The sequence below is a fragment of the Hylaeus anthracinus genome, unplaced genomic scaffold, assembly GCF_026225885.1.
Source record: "Hylaeus anthracinus isolate JK02 unplaced genomic scaffold, UHH_iyHylAnth1.0_haploid 4, whole genome shotgun sequence".
NCBI lineage: Eukaryota > Metazoa > Arthropoda > Insecta > Hymenoptera > Colletidae > Hylaeus > Hylaeus anthracinus.
Window position 1 is genome coordinate 13,468,880 of NW_026535289.1, and position 19,474 is coordinate 13,488,353.

The following is a 19,474-nucleotide window of genomic DNA, read 5'->3' on the forward strand; positions in this document are numbered from 1 at the left end:
CGGTAGTTCGTTGCTGCGACGCGAGGCGGCGCTCGATCTCACTGTCCGTGTGGTGGGGCGGCGCGACATCCGTGGTAGGGGCAACCATGACCCACCGGTGATGCACGCCGGCGTCAACGTGTCAATACACGTATAATTGAAGAATATATTATAAGAATTTATTATTCATTCGATGGGTAGCACACGAACCATCACGGGATGAAGTCCCCGATACTATTCGAAAGCAAAGAGCAAGGCCAGATCCTGCGGCACCTCCGTTGGTCGATCAACTGGAACTGATTCAACGACTGCGAGACGATCCGAAAATTGGATTCTTTTACATGGACTACGCGGTAGTACGTTCTTCAAAATATTTCACACCTTACGCCTTGAAGTGAGTACGACGTCTCTGCTTTCCGAACTCGGCAAAGGACCAGGTGCAACGCGATCACATTTCTACTACATTTTTCAGGGTCGTTCATTACAAAGACCTACGCGATACTTACATGACGATCAGCGCTAGAGGCGTGACTCAATACAGTCCCGATGAAATGAGTTTCACCCCGATCGAACAATGGGAAAGAGAATACGTTTTTTATCTAAAATTATTAAAGGTTCTCTCATAAAACATTTTTACCCTCGTTAAGAAGTATGTGGACACTTCCTTAATAATAGAAATTATAGAAATATAATTAGAATTAGATATTAAGTATTATAGAATTAAATAGTAATTAGAATTAATAGAAATATTATAGAATTAGAATATTAATAGAAATAAATATCTAATGAAACTTTCTTCCTCTGCCAAACTTGTACGGCCGAATGGTCGCACTACATTTAACAACGAGCTTGTCTCGTGATTTTCAAGTTTGGTCTGCAATTTTTATCACGAGCCCGACTCGTGATTTTAAACTTTGGCCTAAAATTTTCATCCTAAGTCAGACTCGCGAAAATAGTGCAAATGCTTAATAGTTCTTATTTTTTAATATCGCATTAGTAACGATACAAAACTATAGAGATAACTAGATAACGTTGAAATTTTTAGCAACAAAAGTGGTATACTAATAATATACGGTGTATATTAATTATTCATCGAAGGGTAGTAAGTGTCCACGTATTTATCAACGAGAGTGTAAGGTTCGATATTAACATGATCTCTCATATACTTCTGGGAATTTCGTTAGATAAGGACCTTCGTTGTATTTCGCAAGTGGAAAGCTTTCTACGTCTGGAAGAAGTCAGTCTCTTGTAGGAAGTTCGTGGAAGGGAGGAATTATTTAGAAGAGAACCTCTTCATATCGGATCCCATCCTCAGCAAGGCTTTATTAGAGATAAAATCGATGTGCTCCATCTTTCTCAATTCGAGTTTCTTCGACGGCACCGAGATCGAGAGTTTCCTACTTTTCTATTTCGTAGAAAAACAGGTGAACCGTTTACTATCTAACAAACGCCGCTATAGTTCTGGGTCGGCATTACTCTATTCTGTAAATCCGTTTCTGCAGCTTGCCAAGTTAGAGTTGATGAGGAACAAGTTGGACGAGTTTAGAAGATTAGCGTTAGATATCGTCAACAATGCCTGTCTTGGAGCACTGTTGCAAGCTGGATACACCCCAGACGATTCCAACATAACCATCGAACAAACTGCTTATGGGAAGCTCGGTAACGCTGTTTAGTTTCCAACGAAACTCTTTTACTTTGTCTTACTGTCCGCAGATCTGTTCGAGTGCCACGCGATCGCGTTTCTTCTGTCCTGTTCTGAAAGCGCTAGCACTCTGGGCGGCCCGTGGCACTCAAACGGTTAATAAATGGTTCCACAGGGGTATTCGGTGTCGCTAAGTTCAAAATGCCGAAGGACGGTGTCCTTAAAATGAGTTACATCGAGCAGGCACGGAAAAGAGAAAAGTGTTACAGACTTTCTTGGTAGGTGGTTCTCCGGAACGACGTCGAACTTTATTCGAAATGTAAACCGATATAAGGGTAAAAAAAGAAAACGTTCGAATGTCTAGCTTTATTCATCTCATCGATTACATGCAAACGAACATGATGCATACCCTCTTGCTGAACGCTTACGTGGAGTTTATTGAAGCCTTGAAGATCCACACGGAATTTTTACCAGATAATGATTTAATTGATAATGATGTGATCGATGTACCTTTGAAAGAAAATCGACCGTCATCGCATCGTATCCAGGTAAATTTTATCGTGAGAAGATAGCGCTATCTTTTTTTTCTCTCGGGACATAAAAATACTAATCTGGATATTATACTTTCTAGTCGCCATTGTTCGTGGTGGATCTACTAATTCTACCTCCCGCGGAGATCGTCATGGACCCAGCCGAAGCCATTTTCCGCTTCGTGATAAAAACCATCCAAATCATGTGGGAAGAGAACATATTCGTCATCAAGCCCCTTCTCTCCGATCCCTTCTTCCATTCCTTCACCAGGTATGAAATCTATTACCTTTCCCAGGCGTAGCAGACGAGATAATTCGTCGACGTAATACATACGTGATCTTCTACGCATTTATTCGAGGCCTATGATCAATCACAAAATAGAAGATCGCATTTGCGGCCATCCACCGGATATTCAGGAAGTCTTGAAGCAAGATCCGATCACGAAGGAGTTGAAGATCGAGTTGGACGCGCTTCTCGAACGGAACTTCGACGCTATTAAACGTTACACTCGGCGGTTCGAGGAAATTCGACGGTTCTATCTCGAGGACACGACCTTCGATGAAAATGTCATCCGCGACAATCGAGATTGCAAGTTGTTCCGAGAGTGGAGTATTCGATACAGAAACGAAGTGGATCTGATCGGTAAAGTGATCGATTCTCAGCCACTGGGCGTCTTCCTCGTCCAACTAGAGCGATTCAAGGTGGCTGCTCAAATCGCTCCCAGAGGGAAGATTGGAGTCATCGAAGCGGTGATGCCTGGGTAGGTTCACGAAGACAGAAGTTTCGTAGCTCACCGGGATCGTAAGCAGCCTAGTAACTAGTCGTAACTAGATCCCGCTGTCGCTTATCGTTTCATTGCTCTCCTCTTAAGTCTTTGTTGTTTCAACGTATCTCGTTCTGTATCGTCTGCAAATAATTATGCAACTCCTTGCATCTATTTCTGTCGAACCTATTTCGCATCAATTTTATTTTATACTATCAAGCGTGTCGTTTTTCATTAGGCTAGGGAAGAGCAGAGTCGACGAACTGTTAACGGAAGCGATCGACGCTGTAAATTATCTCAATTCCGATCCCGTGACGACGGAAGAATACGCGGACTATATAAAATTCGTCGACAAAGCTCGGCAGAAAGTGGACGACATGGAAGCTCGGTTGGATTACGTGAAAGAACTGTACGATACGATGGAAGAATTCGCTTTTCCTATACCATCGGTGGATATGGCGAATTATCTGGTATTAACTCGACGGTTATTTGACCCTTTGAGTCCCAAGGAGTGATATAGTAAAGACAACATTGGCTGAAGAAATGCAAGATGGCCACTAAGGGGGGTTCCCCTTTGACGCTCGATGTAATATGATCCTAACCGAGATATCGATGAGACTATGTACTATTGTCTCACCGATACGCTTCTGTCGGCTGCTTTTTTTCCTCGGAACTCTTTCTGTTTCACTCTCTATCCTTTTCTACGTTCGACGCTCGACTCGAGCCAAATCTAAGCTAAGAATAGAAACTGATAGAAATCTCGACTGAAGAACTGCAATGTTTCGGTCCCGATTTTCTTGCACTTCTCGGCTATACATCACCTGGCACCCAAAGGGTTAATTAGCTTCTTTCCACGCAAGTCAAACTTCATTGAAACGTCGCGTCTATGTGCAGGGCATCGGGGCACATTTCACCAGTATGCGATTAGCAGTGGAAAACAGGTTAGAGGAGAGGCCGAAATTGATAAATAGGTTCAACGCCCAACTTCAGAAGGATATCACGGCATTGAACGAAGAGATATCGGAGATTCACGACGAGATTATCGTAAGTTGTAACGAGAAGTGTTTGTAAGGGTCTCGTTGTCATGCGCGTTTATTTTCTTTACAGCAACCTTGGTTAGTGGACTACGAAAGCAACGTGGACGCCTGTCTGAATACGTTGAAGGAACTAGGCGAACGAATAGCTACCTGCGCGGCTACCACGGAAACGTATCGTGCTTATCAAAGAGAATTTAAGGTTACAAATAAAATCAGACAATTTGTCTACTTTGTGACACATTGTGTTACTCTGCCTACTTTGTACTACTGTATTCTACTTTTGCGCCACTTTGTGACATTTTGTTCCACATTGTGCCACCTTGTACCACATTGTGCCACCCTGTACCACTTTGTGTCACGTCGTACCACTTTGTACCACCTTGTGCCTATTTTGTCTACTTTCGTTTCATCGCAGCTCGAGCCAACGAGATTCGATATCCTGGACCAAGTGACGAACGAGCTGAGGCTGCGTGCCCTCCTGTGGGAGAGCCTGACAGAGTGGGAAAACGCGAGCTACGAATGGTACAGCGCCGACTTCGACACCTTGGACGTCGAAGCGATCACCTCGTTCACGATGCTCACCATGAAGAACATTATTCAACTGGAGCGAGGCCTGCCACCTAACAACATCGTACCAGACCTGAAGGAGAACGTCGAGCTCATAAGGAACAAATTACCGATTCTCGGGTACTTGAGGAATCCCGATCTGAGGGAGAGACATTGGGAGAAGATCGAAGTTATACTGAACCACATCTTCAAGCCCGACGAGAAGAAAACGTGGAGCCAGTTGGAGGCTCTTGGCGCATTTCTGAAGCCGAACGAACTGATGGAGGTCGCTGCCGCGGCCAGCTCCGAGGCCAATCTGGAGTACATGCTGAAGAAAGTCGTGGATACTTGGGAACATCTGAAATTCATCGTGGTCCATCATAAAGAAGGAAAGGACGTCTTCATTTTAGGCAGTTTAGAGGACGTTCAGACAGCAATGGACGAAAGTAATATTAATTTGCAAACCATCAACGCGTCCCGCTACGTGGGTCCCATTCAACATTTGGTAGAGAAATGGGTCGAGAAACTCGATTTGTTTACCATCACCTTGGTGCGTATTTTTTGAATCCTGACATTCTTTTTTAATACGTACGGCTAATTCGCTCGGTGCCTTCTTTCCAGGAAGCGTGGCAGTATTTGCAACAGCAATGGCTGTATCTCGAGGCGATATTCTCAGCACCGGACATTCAACGTCAACTCCCTTTAGAGGCTAAGCTGTTCATCGAGGTCGACAAGTTTTGGAAGGATCTTATGAGACGAACACACAAGGTCAGGCGAGATCCAAAAATTCTTCTGGAGTTAACTACAATTAACGCGATAAATTTCTAGGCGCCTTTGGCCATGCCTGCCTGCACTCAACCGGGCTTACTGGAACTGCTCGAGGAGAACAACCGCCGACTGGACGAGGTGATGAAGTGCTTGGAGGCTTACCTCGAGACGAAACGCGTGGCGTTTCCGCGATTCTTCTTCCTGTCCAACGACGAGCTTCTGGAAATCTTGGCCCAGGTATCGATGCACCGAGCGGAATCCGAGGCTAACAGCGTATATTCTGGCACGTACGCGACCGATGCGTACGCGTTGAAAATAAAACGATCGTATTAACGCGCACCGATTACTGCGAAACAGACGAAAAATCCGCACGCCGTGCAGAGGCACTTGCAGAAATGCTTCGACGCGATACACAGATTGGAATTCGCCACGAAGACGAGCGAAACCGGTAACGTAGAAGAAACGGTGTTGACCACCGACATAGTGGCGATGCTTTCACCAGAAGGCGAAAGAGTTCCTCTCGGGAAAGGCTTGAGAGCCAGAGGCAACGTCGAGGATTGGCTGGGCCGTGTCGAAGACGCCATGTTCTCCACCCTGAGGATGAGACTGAAACAGGGAATCAAAGATTTGGAAGCGAAAGGACGACAACAATTTATTTATATGCATCCCTCTCAGGTCAAACACTTACCAAATTTTATACATACTGTATACATACTGTAGAACTATTTTTTATTTTTATTTTATGATTCGGATTGCCATTGCTAAAATAAATTATATCTTAGAATAATACTTATCGAGGAAAAAGCCTTGTCTGGACTCCTCTCTTAATTCCTAGAGACGTCACGCATTTATTTACGATATTGTATATAATAAATCAGTATTCAAGTATCGAAAGTATCCAAGTATTCTCATACCAAACTTTTCCTCGTCCTTTCCAGATAATCCTCTGCGTGTTGCAAATATTTTGGACTCGGAATATCCACCTCATCTTGGAATCTGACGGCAACGTGCTAGAGTCGATGAGAGCGTTCGAGAAGAAGTGTTTCGCAGTTCGGTTGATCTCTGATTACCTAAAAGTTTCGCAATCTTCGTTAACGGTCCTCGTAGAACGTTTACCCCTCTTACTTTGTAGGACTTGACAGAGCTGGCGGCCATGGTGAGAGGCGAATTACCGGAACTGATACGCGACGTGATCATCAATTTGATAACGATAGACGTCCACGCGAGAGATATCGTTACAACTCTGGTCGAAAACGAGGTAACGACCAGGTGAGATGTTTCTATCTTTTTCTCTAAAGAGCAAAGCTTTTATTATTCTCTGTACGAGTCTCGTTTGTCTCTTAGCACGAGCTTCGATTGGACGAAAGCGTTGCGCTATTATTGGGATGACGAAATCAATAATTGCGTGGCACGTATGAGCAACGCCGAATACCTTTACGGATACGAATACCTCGGTGCCCAGAAGAGACTCGTTATAACGCCCCTTACTGATAGATGTTACTTGTGCCTTATGGGGGCCCTTCAACTTGATCTAGGTAAACCAATAATTCTTCAAAGGTGTATCGATAGTCGGAACAAGGACACCAAGCCACGAGACAACTTCGAACCAATCCAAACCTTCGTACACTTCTTAAAAACCCAAACAAACACCCCTATCGAATAGCAAAATTCTGTCGCACCTACTGTGGTAGCACCTCTTGTCCTCAACACTAGAGGGACGGACGCCGCGTGTTTCTCACAAGCACTCGGTCCCTTTACCCTTCCTTTACCCTTTTCCTTTACTACACTAACACTACACACTACTTACTACTTACTACACTACAAAGATAGATACCAAAACTAAATTTAAACTAGCTCCAATTAACTCAAAAAACAAAACTCACGTATAAAATTGCTCGACAGGCGGTGCCCCAGCGGGCCCAGCCGGAACCGGAAAAACGGAAACGACGAAGGATCTGGCTAAAGCGGTTGCCGTTCAATGCGTTGTATTCAATTGCTCCGAAGGACTCGATTACAGAGTACAATAATAATAACAATAATGATAAAGTAATAGCAACAATAGACAAATCTCGCCAATAGTAATAACAGACGAATCTCTTTCCTCGCAGATGATGGGCAGATTCTTCTCCGGCCTGGCGACTTCGGGAGCCTGGTGTTGCTTCGACGAATTCAACAGGATAGACATCGAAGTGCTTTCCGTGATAGCTCAACAATTGATCACGATTAGAAACGCTAAGCTCGTCAGAGCTAGAGAGTAGGTTCATACGTTCTCGTTTTCCCAGATTGGATCTAGACGCACTCCTCTTTAATCGGCAGGTTTCTGTTCGAAGGACGAATAATAAAACTCGTCATGTCCTGCGCAACTTTCGTCACTATGAATCCCGGTTACGCAGGTCGCACCGAACTCCCTGACAATTTGAAGGCATTGTTCCGACCTTTCGCTATGATGGTTCCAGATTACAGTATGCTTCGTGACAAACTTTATTTATTATTACATTTATTTAAAGTATCTATGGTACTATATACAGGACGTCCTTCGTATTTTTAATCGAGTAGCTTCTTTTCGCAGAGCTCATCGCCGAAGTCACCCTATATTCGGAAGGATTCGAATCGTCGAAGCCGTTATCGCAGAAGATGACTCTGATGTATACTCTCAGCAGCGAGCAGCTTTCTCAACAGGATCATTACGATTTCGGAATGAGGTATCTCTCTATCTAGTCGTCTTGGTTTTATAGAAAAGTGCTGATCAGAAGTGCTCGAGAAATATAATACCTTTGTACAGGGCTGTGAAGAGCGTGCTGGTGATGGCGGGGAGCCTGAAACGAAACAATCCGGATAAACCGGAGGACGTTGTCTTGATCAGAGCTCTACGCGAGAGCAATATACCGAAGTTTTTGCGAGAGGACGCTGAACTGTTCGAGGGTATCGTGGGAGATCTTTTCCCGGGAATCGTTATCCCCGACGAGGACTACGGCGTTTTGGAGGAAACAGCTATCGCGGTACTGTTCATTTTCTTAACCCTTTAAACTCTATTTTTAAAAGAGAAACTAATAGGGTCAGGAGTTGAAAGGAAATGTTAAGCTAGAACCACGGAACAATTTCTATTTATCGACGAAACGTTTATCGCAGGTGCTGAAACATGCAAACCTGCAACCAGAATATTGTACCTTGAAGAAAGCTATCCAACTCCATGAGTGTCTGCAGGTGAGACACGGAGTGATGTTGGTTGGACCCACCGGCTCAGGAAAGACCACGGTACTTCGAGTAAGTCAAGGACTTCGCAACGCGCCAGGTTTCAATTCGTAAAAAATGAAAAAAAAAAAAAATTGAGCGTTATCTCTGTCCGTTCAGACCCTTGCAAATACGTATAACAAGTTGCACGAAATGGGTGTACCTGGACCAACCTATAAGCCGGTTCACATGTACGTCCTTAACCCCAAGGCCATCACAATGGGTGAGCTGTACGGACAAGTGGATATGATGACCAACGAGTGGCACGATGGACTGATCGGTTTCACCGTTCGTCACGCCTGCTCTGTGAGTAGATACGGCACTGCTTTTTCCGAGTTTCAGCGTATCGCACGAGGGTTCAGTGTGCATTTGCACTTTAAACATTCGTGGTCGAACACTCGCAATCATTGTAGTGTGAAAATAGTGACTTTGTGACGTCTAGTTTGTCACGGAAGATCATCAGTGGATCGTTTGCGACGGGCCTGTGGACGCCATATGGATCGAAAACATGAACACCGTCTTAGACGATAACAAAATGTTGTGCTTGGCCAATTCCGAGAGAATCAAGTTCACCCCGTACATGCGCATGCTTTTCGAGGTCATGGACCTTGCTCAAGCGTCACCCGCTACCGTTAGTCGCTGTGGTACGAACAAAATTAAATAATTCTTTACTTTCTTTTTAATTGTATAATTTTTTGTCAAAAGCTTCGACTATTCTTCTCCCCTTAAGGAATGGTATACGTGGATCCTGCGGAGCTGAAGTGGATGCCGTACGTGAAGACGTGGGTAACGACGCTTCCCGAAACGATAGTCAAAGACGAACATCGAGAGTTCATTATCAACCTGTTTCAAAAATATTTCGAGGAAGGGTTGATATTTTGCAACAGAAACTGCGACTTCCCGATTTCTCAGGTTGATATTGCTAAAATTCTCTTTCTCGTCGTGGAGAACATAGAAAAACAACAAACGTTTCACTTTACGTTAACAGGTCGACATCAGCAAAGCAAACATGACATGTGCGATACTAGAGAGTCTTTTAAATGAGCCAGGAGCCATTGAGAGGACTGTCGACAAAGCGCGAATTAGGATATTTTTGACACAGTTGTTTGTGTTCGCTTATCTTTGGGCAGTCGGTGGTAACGTTGTCGATTCTTCTCGGAACGACTTCGAAGCTTTCGTGCGAAAGCAGTTCGACGACAACGAAGAAGCACTGTATGCGTTATTAACACGTTGATCGACAACCGATGATTCTCTCCCATGGATGAATAGACTACTCATCGAATCGCTGTATTCGCTTCTAGATTGCCGTCGATCGATTTATGGGATATATACATGAACGTCGAGAATCACCGGTTAGACGTTTGGACAGACATTATGCCAGAGTTCCTGTACGACGCGGAGGTGCCGTTTTTCGATATTCTCGTGCCGACAGTCGACACTGTACGTTTCGGTTACATAATGAAGAAGCTGGTGGAGATCGACAAGCCTGTACTTTTCACTGGCGACACTGGTTAGCGGTACTTCGAGTAACTCTTTCTCTTTTACCAACGTCTCGAATATCTATCGCGATTCATAGGAGTTGGAAAGTCGGTAATAACGAAGGTAGTGTTGAAGAGTTTGGAGGATACACAGCTTTGGGTGCCAGTCACCCTCATTTTCTCCGCTCAAACGAGCAGCGGCCGAACTCAAGAGATCCTGGAACTGAAACTAGAAAGAAGGAAAAGAGCCGTTTTGGGTGCTCCCATAGGAAAACGCGTATGCGTGTTTGTCGACGACGTCAACATGCCCAAATTGGATACATACGGATCACAACCACCCATTGAACTCTTACGGTACCGAGTTAACACTAAACCTACCGACTTTCATTTAATATATAACACACAATATGATACATGATACATAAAAACTGTATACAAAAATTCGAAAACGGTCATTTGACTAGTCGTGGTAGGTTTAAAGTGTTAATTTATGAATTTTCTAACTATTTCTACGCGTCACGGAATTCCTAGACAGCTATTAGACTTTCATGGGATGTACGATCGAGAGAAATTATTCTGGAACGCCGTGGAAGACGTTGTGTTCACAGCGGCCTGTGCACCCCCTGGAGGCGGTAGAAACCCACTGACGCCCAGATTCGTCAGACACTTCGCGATGCTGCTTATTCCAGCGCCCACTGAATCGTCTCTCAAAGGAATCTTCAAGTAAATCTGCTGCATTAACGCTAAAATCAATTTGCTCGAGTAAAATGTTTCGTAGGGCGATTATGACCGGTTTCTTGGAGGATTTCGTGCAATCCGTGAGGCAAGTAGGGGACAAGATAGTGAACGCGACGGTCGACGTCTACCGAAGAATCGCGGAAGACCTTCTGCCCACTCCGGAAAAGAGTCATTACATTTTCAATTTGCGCGATTTGTCCAAATGCATACAGGGAATCATGCAAGTGGACGCCTCTGTCGTTAGGGAGCCTCTAGAGATGTACAGGTACGCGTAGAATGCGAAAACCGATGCGTTTCGATCTCGAAACTGGCGCCGTGTTAATCGTTTTAGACTTTTCTATCACGAATGCCTTCGAGTCTTCCACGATCGACTGATAAACGTCGAAGACAAGAGTTACTTCTTCAAACTTCTGAATAACATTTGCGGCATCACATTTGGTACGGAGGTGGTGCGGCTGCCAGATGAAAAAATCATCGAGAAACCACCCGTACTGCTGTTCGGCGATTTCATGGCCTTCGGAGCGGCAAGGGAACAACGAATTTACGAGGAACTTACAGATCTGACAAAAGTTAAGAGGACTTTGGAGGTATGTCGTTTATCATAAAACAAGGTTACTTACGGCCAGATTCGGTGCGCACTGGTTTTAGCGTCAGTAAAGTATCTAAAATTGGTGCCCTCAGGCGCCCCAAAGAAAAATAGAATTATAAATGAAAATTCGGAATACTACTTGGCATGCGATAACACTGCGCTGTACTATGTAACTATATTTTTGTTTAATCTGTAACGCAGGATTATTTGGAAGATTACAAATTCTCCGTTGGCAAAGAAATGGGTATTATATTCTTCATGGACGCCATAGAGCATGTTTGCAGACTGGCGAGAATTCTTCGTTCCGAGAGAGGCAACGGTCTTCTGGTTGGCGTCGGGGGAATGGGAAAGCAAAGTCTGACGAAACTGGCGTCTCACCTGAACAGTTACAAGTCCGTAATAACCGACATTGCGTAATTTATACACGAGACGAGTTAAGATGATTTATGAACGCTTAATTGAACCGATAAATGCTTGAAGGTGTTATCAGATAGAGGTCACGCGCACGTACGATAGGAACTCCTGGCACGAAGATCTCCGACGTTTTTACTTCGAGCCGGGCGCTAACGCTCAGCACACAACCTTTTTATTTACAGACACTCAAATCGTGCTCGAGGAGTTTCTGGAAGATATCAACAATACCCTTAACACAGGTAGTTTTCGTTGCGACACTTTCGATCGTTGGAATTAGTTATTAGTAAATTAGTTCATTTATCGTTCGTTTGAAATATCAGGCGAGGTGCCGAATTTGTACGAAGCTGACGAGCTCGAGAAGGTTATCATAGCCACCAGACCCGCGGCGAAAACAGCGGGAATCGGCGAAGGAAACAGAGATGCAATTTATCAGTTCTTCATCGGAAGAGTCCGGAACCAGCTTCATCTGATGATCTGTATGAGCCCTATAGGCGACGCCTTCAGGTCGGTTTAATTGTATCTAAATCGCGTATAACGATACCGTTCTCTGATAAAGTCGTTTTGCAGGCATCGCTGTCGCATGTTTCCGTCGCTGGTAAATTGCTGCACGATCGACTGGTTTACGAAATGGCCGAACGAAGCCCTCCTTTCGGTAGCGGAAAACACATTGACCGCTATCGTACCGAAAGATTCGGAGATGCTCGCTGGTCTCAGTTCCGTTTGCGTCCTGATCCACGAGGTATTTCACTCGATAACCAGATACTGAATCGATACTGTCAGAAATTCAATTTATTTTATTTAATCGCAATCGTATAAAATTGCAGACCGTGGAAGAGATAACGGCACGATTCTTCGTTGAAATGCGACGCAGGTACTACACCACGCCGAGCAGTTACTTGGAGCTGTTGAAGCTCTTTCGAACCACTTTAGAGAAGAAAAAGAAGGAAATACTATCGCTGAAGAGTAAAATTGCGAATGGCCTCAACGTAAGCGCGACTCCAGTTTTCCTAACAAATAATTTTCACGATCTGACATTCTGCGTCGTTCGTCTAGAAACTTCTCGAGACCAACGAGATGGTCGCCATAATGAAAGAACACCTAGTCGTTCTTGCGCCGAAGCTGAAAGCAAGCACGGATGAGGTATCGAAACTGGTGAAAATGCTCGCGAAGCAACAATTCGAATGCGACAAAGCGAAACACCTGGTGACTGCTGAAGAAGCAACGGCGAAGGTATAGAAACTAGACGACCGACAATGCGAGAACCATTGAAAATATCTAAGCAATTTTAATATCGATTACGAAGCGCGCACTTTCATTTTCGGTCAGCTAAAAGCTGACGAGACGGCAGCGTTAGAAGCCGATGCCAGGCAAGATTTGGAAGCTGCGATACCAGCTCTGCTGGAAGCTCAGAAGGCGTTGGAGGCCTTGAATAAAAACGACATAAACGAGATCCGCGTCTTCAACCAGCCACCTCACTTGGTGCGCTTCGTCATGGAGGCGGTGAACTTGCTACTGGGTGAAAAGTATATTTAAAAATGTATCAAACTGCGAACCGAGCCTGGCAACACGTGTCACTAATCTCTTGGCCCTGATCCCTTTGTTAGAACGGATTGGCCAACCGCCAAGCTGGTACTCGGCGACATGCATTTCCTCGACCGTTTGATCACTTACCCTAAGGACGATATAAGCGACAATCTGTTGAAGAAGCTGCAGGAATACGTCAACCACCCCGAGTTCCGTCCAGATCTGGTGGCCAGACAGAGCAAAGCGTGCAGATCGATGTGCATCTGGGTGAGAGCGATGGACGGTTACGCCAAGATTTACAGGGTCGTCGAACCGAAACGTCAGAGGTGAATCGAAGATGAATAGTTTTTTCGCGATGAAAATTTTAGGCCACTATTATTTGATTTAGTCAAATCGATGGACATAGAGGGTACGAATATTTATGGGATTGACTGTGCGTAGATTGAAACAAGCAGAGGCAGAGTTGCGAGCGATCGAAGAAGTGCTTTTCCTCAAACAACAAGAGCTGGCCGAATTAGAGAATAAGATCAAAGAGCTGCAGGAGCACTACGACGCGGCAGTGGAAAATTTGAACAAGTTAGAATCCGAAATGGAGGTGGTAGAAGCGAGGTTGAACAGGTCGGGACGACTAACGTCCGCTTTGGTGGACGAGCGGATTCGTTGGGAGGAGATGACACACGTAATTCGTGAAAAATTACGATTCCTCGTAAATATTCATAAATTTTCATTCTTTTTCGAACTTCTAGGGTTTCGACAAGCAAATGATCAATCTAACCGGCGACACGTTGGTCGCCGCTGGCGCGCTTGCCTATATGGGTGCATTCACGAACGAATACAGGGAAGAACTGCTGCAACTTTGGCTATCGAGTTGCAACGATTATAATATAAAGACTACGGAAAATTATAGCCTCATCACGATATTAGCCGATCCTTACGAAATTCGGCTTTGGAACACCCACGGTTTACCGAGAGACAAAGTCAGCACGGAGAATGCTATCTTGGTGACGCAAACTAGTCGTTGGCCGTTGATGATCGATCCTCAAGAACAGGTAATCATCTAAAGAAATCATTTAAAGGTCGAGTTTTACTTTGAAACGCAATTTGATGTTCACGCCTTACGTTTTATTTAAAATTCGTAAAGGCGAACAGGTGGATACGAAACATGGAACAAAACAACAATCTAAAGATATGCAAGCTAACGGACGCGAATTTTATGAGAATATTGGAGGCGTCTATAAGACTCGGGACGCCTCTGTTGCTTCAAGAGGTGGGAGAAGTACTGGATCCAAGTTTGGAACCTATCTTACTTAAACAAATTTTCGTTCTGGTACGTAACCTGTAGCGTAAAGGACTTCGAGTGGTTATTATTCGTACCGGTTAATATTTATTTAAATTGCCTTAATATTATTTAGGGTGGTAGAACGTTGATACGATTCGGCGATACGGACGTAGACTACGACGACAATTTTAAACTCTACATCACGACGAAAATTGCAAACCCTCACTACCTACCAGAAGTTTGTATCAAAGTGACGATAGTGAATTTCACTGTAACCATGGGAGGTCTCGAGGACCAATTGCTGGCGTAAGTGTCTCATGTCTGTACTCTAATACCGCGTTAAAATATTGCTCTTGCGAGAAACCCAAGGGTACAGTGGGGAGCAAAAGTGAACACACTTGTCAGATTTTTGTACTTTGATTACGGTTTAGAAAAATATTTTAGGAGAAAACAGTTTGAAAATTCTTTCTTGAATCATCCACAGGGACGTCGTACGCCTCGAAAGGCCAGATCTCGAGACGATGAGGAACGATTTGATAACGAAGATCAACGCTGACAGGGGCCAGTTGCAGAGTATCGAAGACAGAATATTGACGTTGTTGTACAGTTCCGGTGGCGATATTCTGGATAACGAGGATCTCATAGAAACCTTGAACGATAGCAAGGAAACGTCCGCGATCATCGCAACGAGATTGATAGAGAGCGAAGCTACCGAAGAGAAGATATCGGAGGCGCGTGAAAAGTATCGATCGGTTGCGAATCGTGGATCCGTTCTCTATTTCGTCGTCGCTGATCTTGCTAATATAGATCCCATGTATCAGTTTTCATTGAAGTATTTCAATCAGGTGAACGATTATCCAACGTTCTCGTATTAATAAGTAATTACATTTCCCAACGTTTCTTTCTCTCTATGCAGGTATTTAATACGGTTATCGAAACTACCGAGAAAGATGACGATCTACGGCAACGTTTGAAAACGTTACTCGGCGAAATAACGTTAGCCATCTACACGAACGTATCGCGAGGACTGTTCGAGAAACACAAATTGGTATTCAGTTTTATGTTGAGCATTACTATACACATGAACGACGGAATCATCACTCAGGCGCAATGGAATTTTATGCTACGAGGTGCTACGAGCATTGACGTGGTAAGCTACGACACCAGAATTGAGCTTTCCTAAACTTTAGAGACCAATTTTATTGAAATGTCTGTATTTATTCGTAACGTAACAGAATAGCTAATGCAGCTTCTAATATAGCTTCCTGTATTAGTTTTAACAAGTACCACAGAGAAAGTTTTCAATACCTGTGCCTTACATCTTCTATACAGGGAGACAAGCCGGACTATTCAACCTTAACGACTCAAGCGTGGATTTCGATCAACTATTTAGCTCGCACGTTTAAGAATTTCGAAAATCTTTTGAAGGACGCATTGAAGAGAATCAAAATAACTCTCGGATATTTCCAAGATGTAATCCACCCTTATCGCTACAGATGAATATATTCTATAATGGCCGCAATTTTTAGGCTATCAATATAATTCCCGCGAACACGAGCAACGCGACGATGGATTGGGACACATCTTTAACCGATATAGAAAAATTAATGTTAATGAAAGCTCTGAAGGAAGATCAATTGATTTTTGCAATCACAGCCTACGTATCGAAAAATCTTGGACAGAAATTCGTGGAGTCGCCTATGGCGGCGTTGCACTTATTGTAAACACTTTGTATCCGAGTTTAACACTTTCTCCTGACGGTGTTCTTAGGGCTAACACGATTTTTCTTTTCAGATTCGCGGACACGTCGAACAAAATACCGCTAGTGTTCATACTTACAACTGGTTCCGATCCGTTCAGCGGTTTTCAAAGGTTCGCCAACGAAATGGGTTTCGCCGAAAGGTACGATTCCATCTCTTTGGGGCAAGGTCAAGGCCCTGTTGCCGAAGGACACATACGGACAGGGACCATGGAGGGGAGATGGGTGTTTTTGCAAAATTGCCACCTGGCCACCTCCTGGATGATAAGGATGGAACAGATCGTGCTGGAAATCAGCGAAGAATCGGAAGGGTTGATACACGCCGATTTTCGGCTGTTTCTGAGTTCGATGCCAAGCGTCGCCTTTCCCGTTTCTGTTCTTCAGAATTCGGTGAAAGTTACGAACGAGCCGCCGAAAGGTCTGAAAGCCAACATTACGAGAGCGTTGTACGATTTGGATGACGACTACTTCGAAGATCATTGTAAGGACAAAGATCGCGTAGTTTGAGGACAGAATCGATCGTAAGAGCTCTTTCATACGACGATACGCGTATCGCGATATGCGTAAGCAGGATACCGATGACATTCGATAATAATTGAAGAATTTACATGGATCGTTACAAAGTTCTTCGAATAAAATATGAAAAGCTCCCTTTTCTTCTCTTATATTATTAATGAGAAAACCAAATGGATATCTTCAATCTCATCCATGATTTCAGAAAAGTTTTCACTAACTAAGAACGCGTGTTTGTCAAACGAGAGGATATGTTTAACTGAAAAACAAATGATCAACGCCGAGCTACGAAATTAGTTGGATACAATATCGCATATGTATCTTGCTAGCAGATACGTAACGCATACGCGTATCGTCGTGTGAAACAGCTCTAAGACTGTAACTATCGTCGCAAAGAATTTAGGAACTCTCGTGTTTCGTTTTGTTTTTTTTTTGACAGTTTTGGGAGAAAGCTGGCGCAGAATTATATTCGGCGTTTGCTTCTTTCACGCGATCATCCAGGAACGAAAGAAATTTGGGCCTCTGGGCTGGAATATACTATACGAGTTCAACGACAGCGATCGAGAGTGTTGTTTGTTGAATCTGAAATTGTTCTGCGTTCACGAGCGCATACCATGGAACGCCTTGATATACACCACAGGTTTAACTTTTTATTTTTTAGGGTACATGAACATAGATGAAATACAGTAAAGATCGGATAAGTGCAAGAAAAGCGGGACCCGAACGTTGCAGTTATCCAGTCGAGGTTTCTATTCTGTGTGCAGTGCACACTGTGCACTTATCCAGTCTTTACTGTACCTTCTTCAGATATTTGTCCGCATTTTTAAGCGATAATTTTCAATATCTCGTAGGCGAGATCACTTATGGTGGCAGAGTGACGGACAGCTGGGACTTGAGGTGCATGAAAACCATCCTAGATATATTCTTCTCCCCTAAAACTTTGGACAGAGGCAAGTTATTTTTAACACGTTGACTGCCAGACAAATATTCTTGAAAATTTCCTAAGTAACCTACGTAATCAAACGTTACGATACCATCTTACGTGAAACTTGTTTAGAATACGTTTACTCGCCGTCCGGGAAATATTACTGCCCCGTATTCCAAACTTTGCAAGAATACAAAGATTTCGTAGAAACGTTCCCGCTTATCGACGACCCGGAAGTCTTTGGGATGCACGAAAACGCGAATATCGTTTATCAAGTAACGCAATGAAACGTTTTTAAAATATCATTCCCCTCTTCAAGAAGAGAAAATGCTGAAAAATTTGTATAATTACAATCTCGCAAGTTGAAAGAGGCGCAATTCGTCATGAACACTATTTTGGAAGTGCAACCGAAAGAGTCCGCAGCCGAGGAGGGTAAATCTAGTTCGGACATAGCGTACGAAATTGCAGATACCGTCGTGGCTAGAATTCAGTTAAAAATAGATCCCACGAAATGTAATCCGGATCACTTGATCGTAAGCAAGAAATGTAATTAATCGTAATTATTAGGTAGATAAAATTACCAAATGTTTGCAGAGGGACTCGATGGGAAGACTTCCATCTCTGACTACTGTCCTCGTTCACGAAGTTGAAAGGTACAACATATTGCTGAAGAAAATACACTCCTCGATAGAAAACTTACAACGAGCCATTAAAGGTTTCGTTGTTATGTCGGAGGAATTAGAAAATGTTTTTACAGCACTCGTCAATAATCAGGTTTTACTATATATTTTTTTTTTCTACGATTATACATAATATTTCTATTCGAGTTACGCGGATCTCACTTAATGTTACGGCGCATTAGGTGCCGCAAATGTGGCATAACGTGAACGTCTATCCATCGCTGAAAACTTTGGCAAGCTGGCTAAGAAATCTGGAGCTCAGAATCGATTTTATTCAAGTATAAAAGCATTTTAAAATAGAAAACGTATGCCAGATACGACGGGACAGTTTCGTCAATGCTTGGATGTTACAGATTTGGTTTACCGATGTGAAACCCACTTCTTTCTGGATCTCTGGTTTGTCGTTTCCGCAAGGATTTCTAACTGGTATGTTGCAAACATGTGCGAGGAAATATAATACTCCTATCGATCACTTGAAGTTGGACTTTATTGCCACGAAAGTGGTGCTCGATCAAGAGGAAATCGAAGAAGAACATAAGAAATTTGAAAAAGAGGTCTGAACACCATACGAAACATAGATTATTACGATACATAAATTATGATCCATTTAGGTACCGGAAGTTTATAAAGATTTACAAGTTCCTGAAGACGGAGTGTTAATACACGGGCTACATATCGATGCTGGTAGATGGGATTATACATCCATGATTTTAGCAGATGCGAATATAGGTAAAGTATTGATTTCACGAAGTATACTTTTCGAAACAATACTCTGTATAAAGAAACGGGCAATTAAAGTATCCATGGAACGTTTTTCAGGTGAAATGCATCCACCTCTTCCAGTTTTTCACATAAATCCAGTATTAGAATTACCAAAAAACGATCCAAGATACGTTTGCCCTCTGTATAAAACAGCTGTACGAGCAGGCGTATTGTCCACAACCGGGCATAGTACGAATTTTGTTGTCGCAACTTTGCTTCCATCCACAAAAGAACAATCATACTGGATTTTGAAAGGAACGGCCCTCCTTATTGAAATTATGAATTAGGTTCTTCTAAGTTTAGGTGACGGTTGTAT

General features: G+C 43.5%; 1 protein-coding gene and 2 long non-coding RNA genes across 3 annotated transcripts; 1 reads left to right on the forward strand and 2 right to left on the reverse strand.

The window, feature by feature from the left end:
* Positions 1–6: 6 nt before the first annotated feature.
* On the reverse strand, positions 7–498 carry LOC128894486 (uncharacterized). Its single transcript, XR_008461571.1, has 2 exons — positions 361–498; positions 7–287 (listed from the first exon to the last, which is right to left on the reverse strand). It is a non-coding gene; the product is annotated as an uncharacterized LOC128894486 (long non-coding RNA).
* On the forward strand, positions 243–19,446 carry LOC128894483 (dynein axonemal heavy chain 6). Its single transcript, XM_054156246.1, has 59 exons — positions 243–373; positions 452–593; positions 1,164–1,403; positions 1,482–1,638; positions 1,797–1,899; positions 1,986–2,169; positions 2,253–2,422; positions 2,511–2,912; positions 3,154–3,385; positions 3,810–3,959; positions 4,023–4,151; positions 4,368–5,048; positions 5,120–5,266; positions 5,327–5,503; positions 5,624–5,941; positions 6,205–6,315; positions 6,399–6,535; positions 6,611–6,801; positions 7,169–7,284; positions 7,375–7,520; positions 7,583–7,728; positions 7,836–7,968; positions 8,049–8,265; positions 8,396–8,530; positions 8,618–8,803; positions 8,940–9,141; positions 9,228–9,409; positions 9,486–9,709; positions 9,799–10,007; positions 10,074–10,329; positions 10,507–10,698; positions 10,754–10,978; positions 11,045–11,300; positions 11,504–11,694; positions 11,783–11,955; positions 12,037–12,220; positions 12,284–12,455; positions 12,541–12,702; positions 12,770–12,946; positions 13,043–13,239; positions 13,321–13,566; positions 13,682–13,919; positions 13,987–14,289; positions 14,382–14,567; positions 14,653–14,825; positions 15,004–15,364; positions 15,436–15,669; positions 15,852–15,992; positions 16,049–16,239; positions 16,314–16,759; positions 17,231–17,431; positions 17,643–17,741; positions 17,849–17,991; positions 18,079–18,249; positions 18,311–18,490; positions 18,579–18,674; positions 18,750–18,950; positions 19,008–19,125; positions 19,216–19,446. The coding sequence occupies exons 1-59, from the start codon at positions 321–323 to the stop codon at positions 19,443–19,445; spliced, it is 11,763 nt and encodes a 3,920-aa protein (XP_054012221.1). The 5' UTR covers positions 243–320; the 3' UTR covers position 19,446.
* LOC128894489 (uncharacterized) lies at positions 5,925–6,516 on the reverse strand. The gene is made up of 3 exons (XR_008461574.1): positions 6,392–6,516; positions 6,181–6,336; positions 5,925–6,097 (listed from the first exon to the last, which is right to left on the reverse strand). It is a non-coding gene; the product is annotated as an uncharacterized LOC128894489 (long non-coding RNA).
* Positions 19,447–19,474: the final 28 nt, after the last annotated feature.

Excerpts from the sequence above, each read along its gene's own strand:
- LOC128894483 (XM_054156246.1), top strand. The coding sequence starts at position 321 with ATGGACTACGCGGTAGTACGTTCTTCAAAATATTTCACACCTTACGCC. Across the intron at positions 4,152-4,367 it reads CTTATCAAAGAGAATTTAAG|CTCGAGCCAACGAGATTCGA; the intron begins GTTACAAATAAA and ends GTTTCATCGCAG. Across the intron at positions 7,285-7,374 it reads CCGAAGGACTCGATTACAGA|ATGATGGGCAGATTCTTCTC; the intron begins GTACAATAATAA and ends CTTTCCTCGCAG.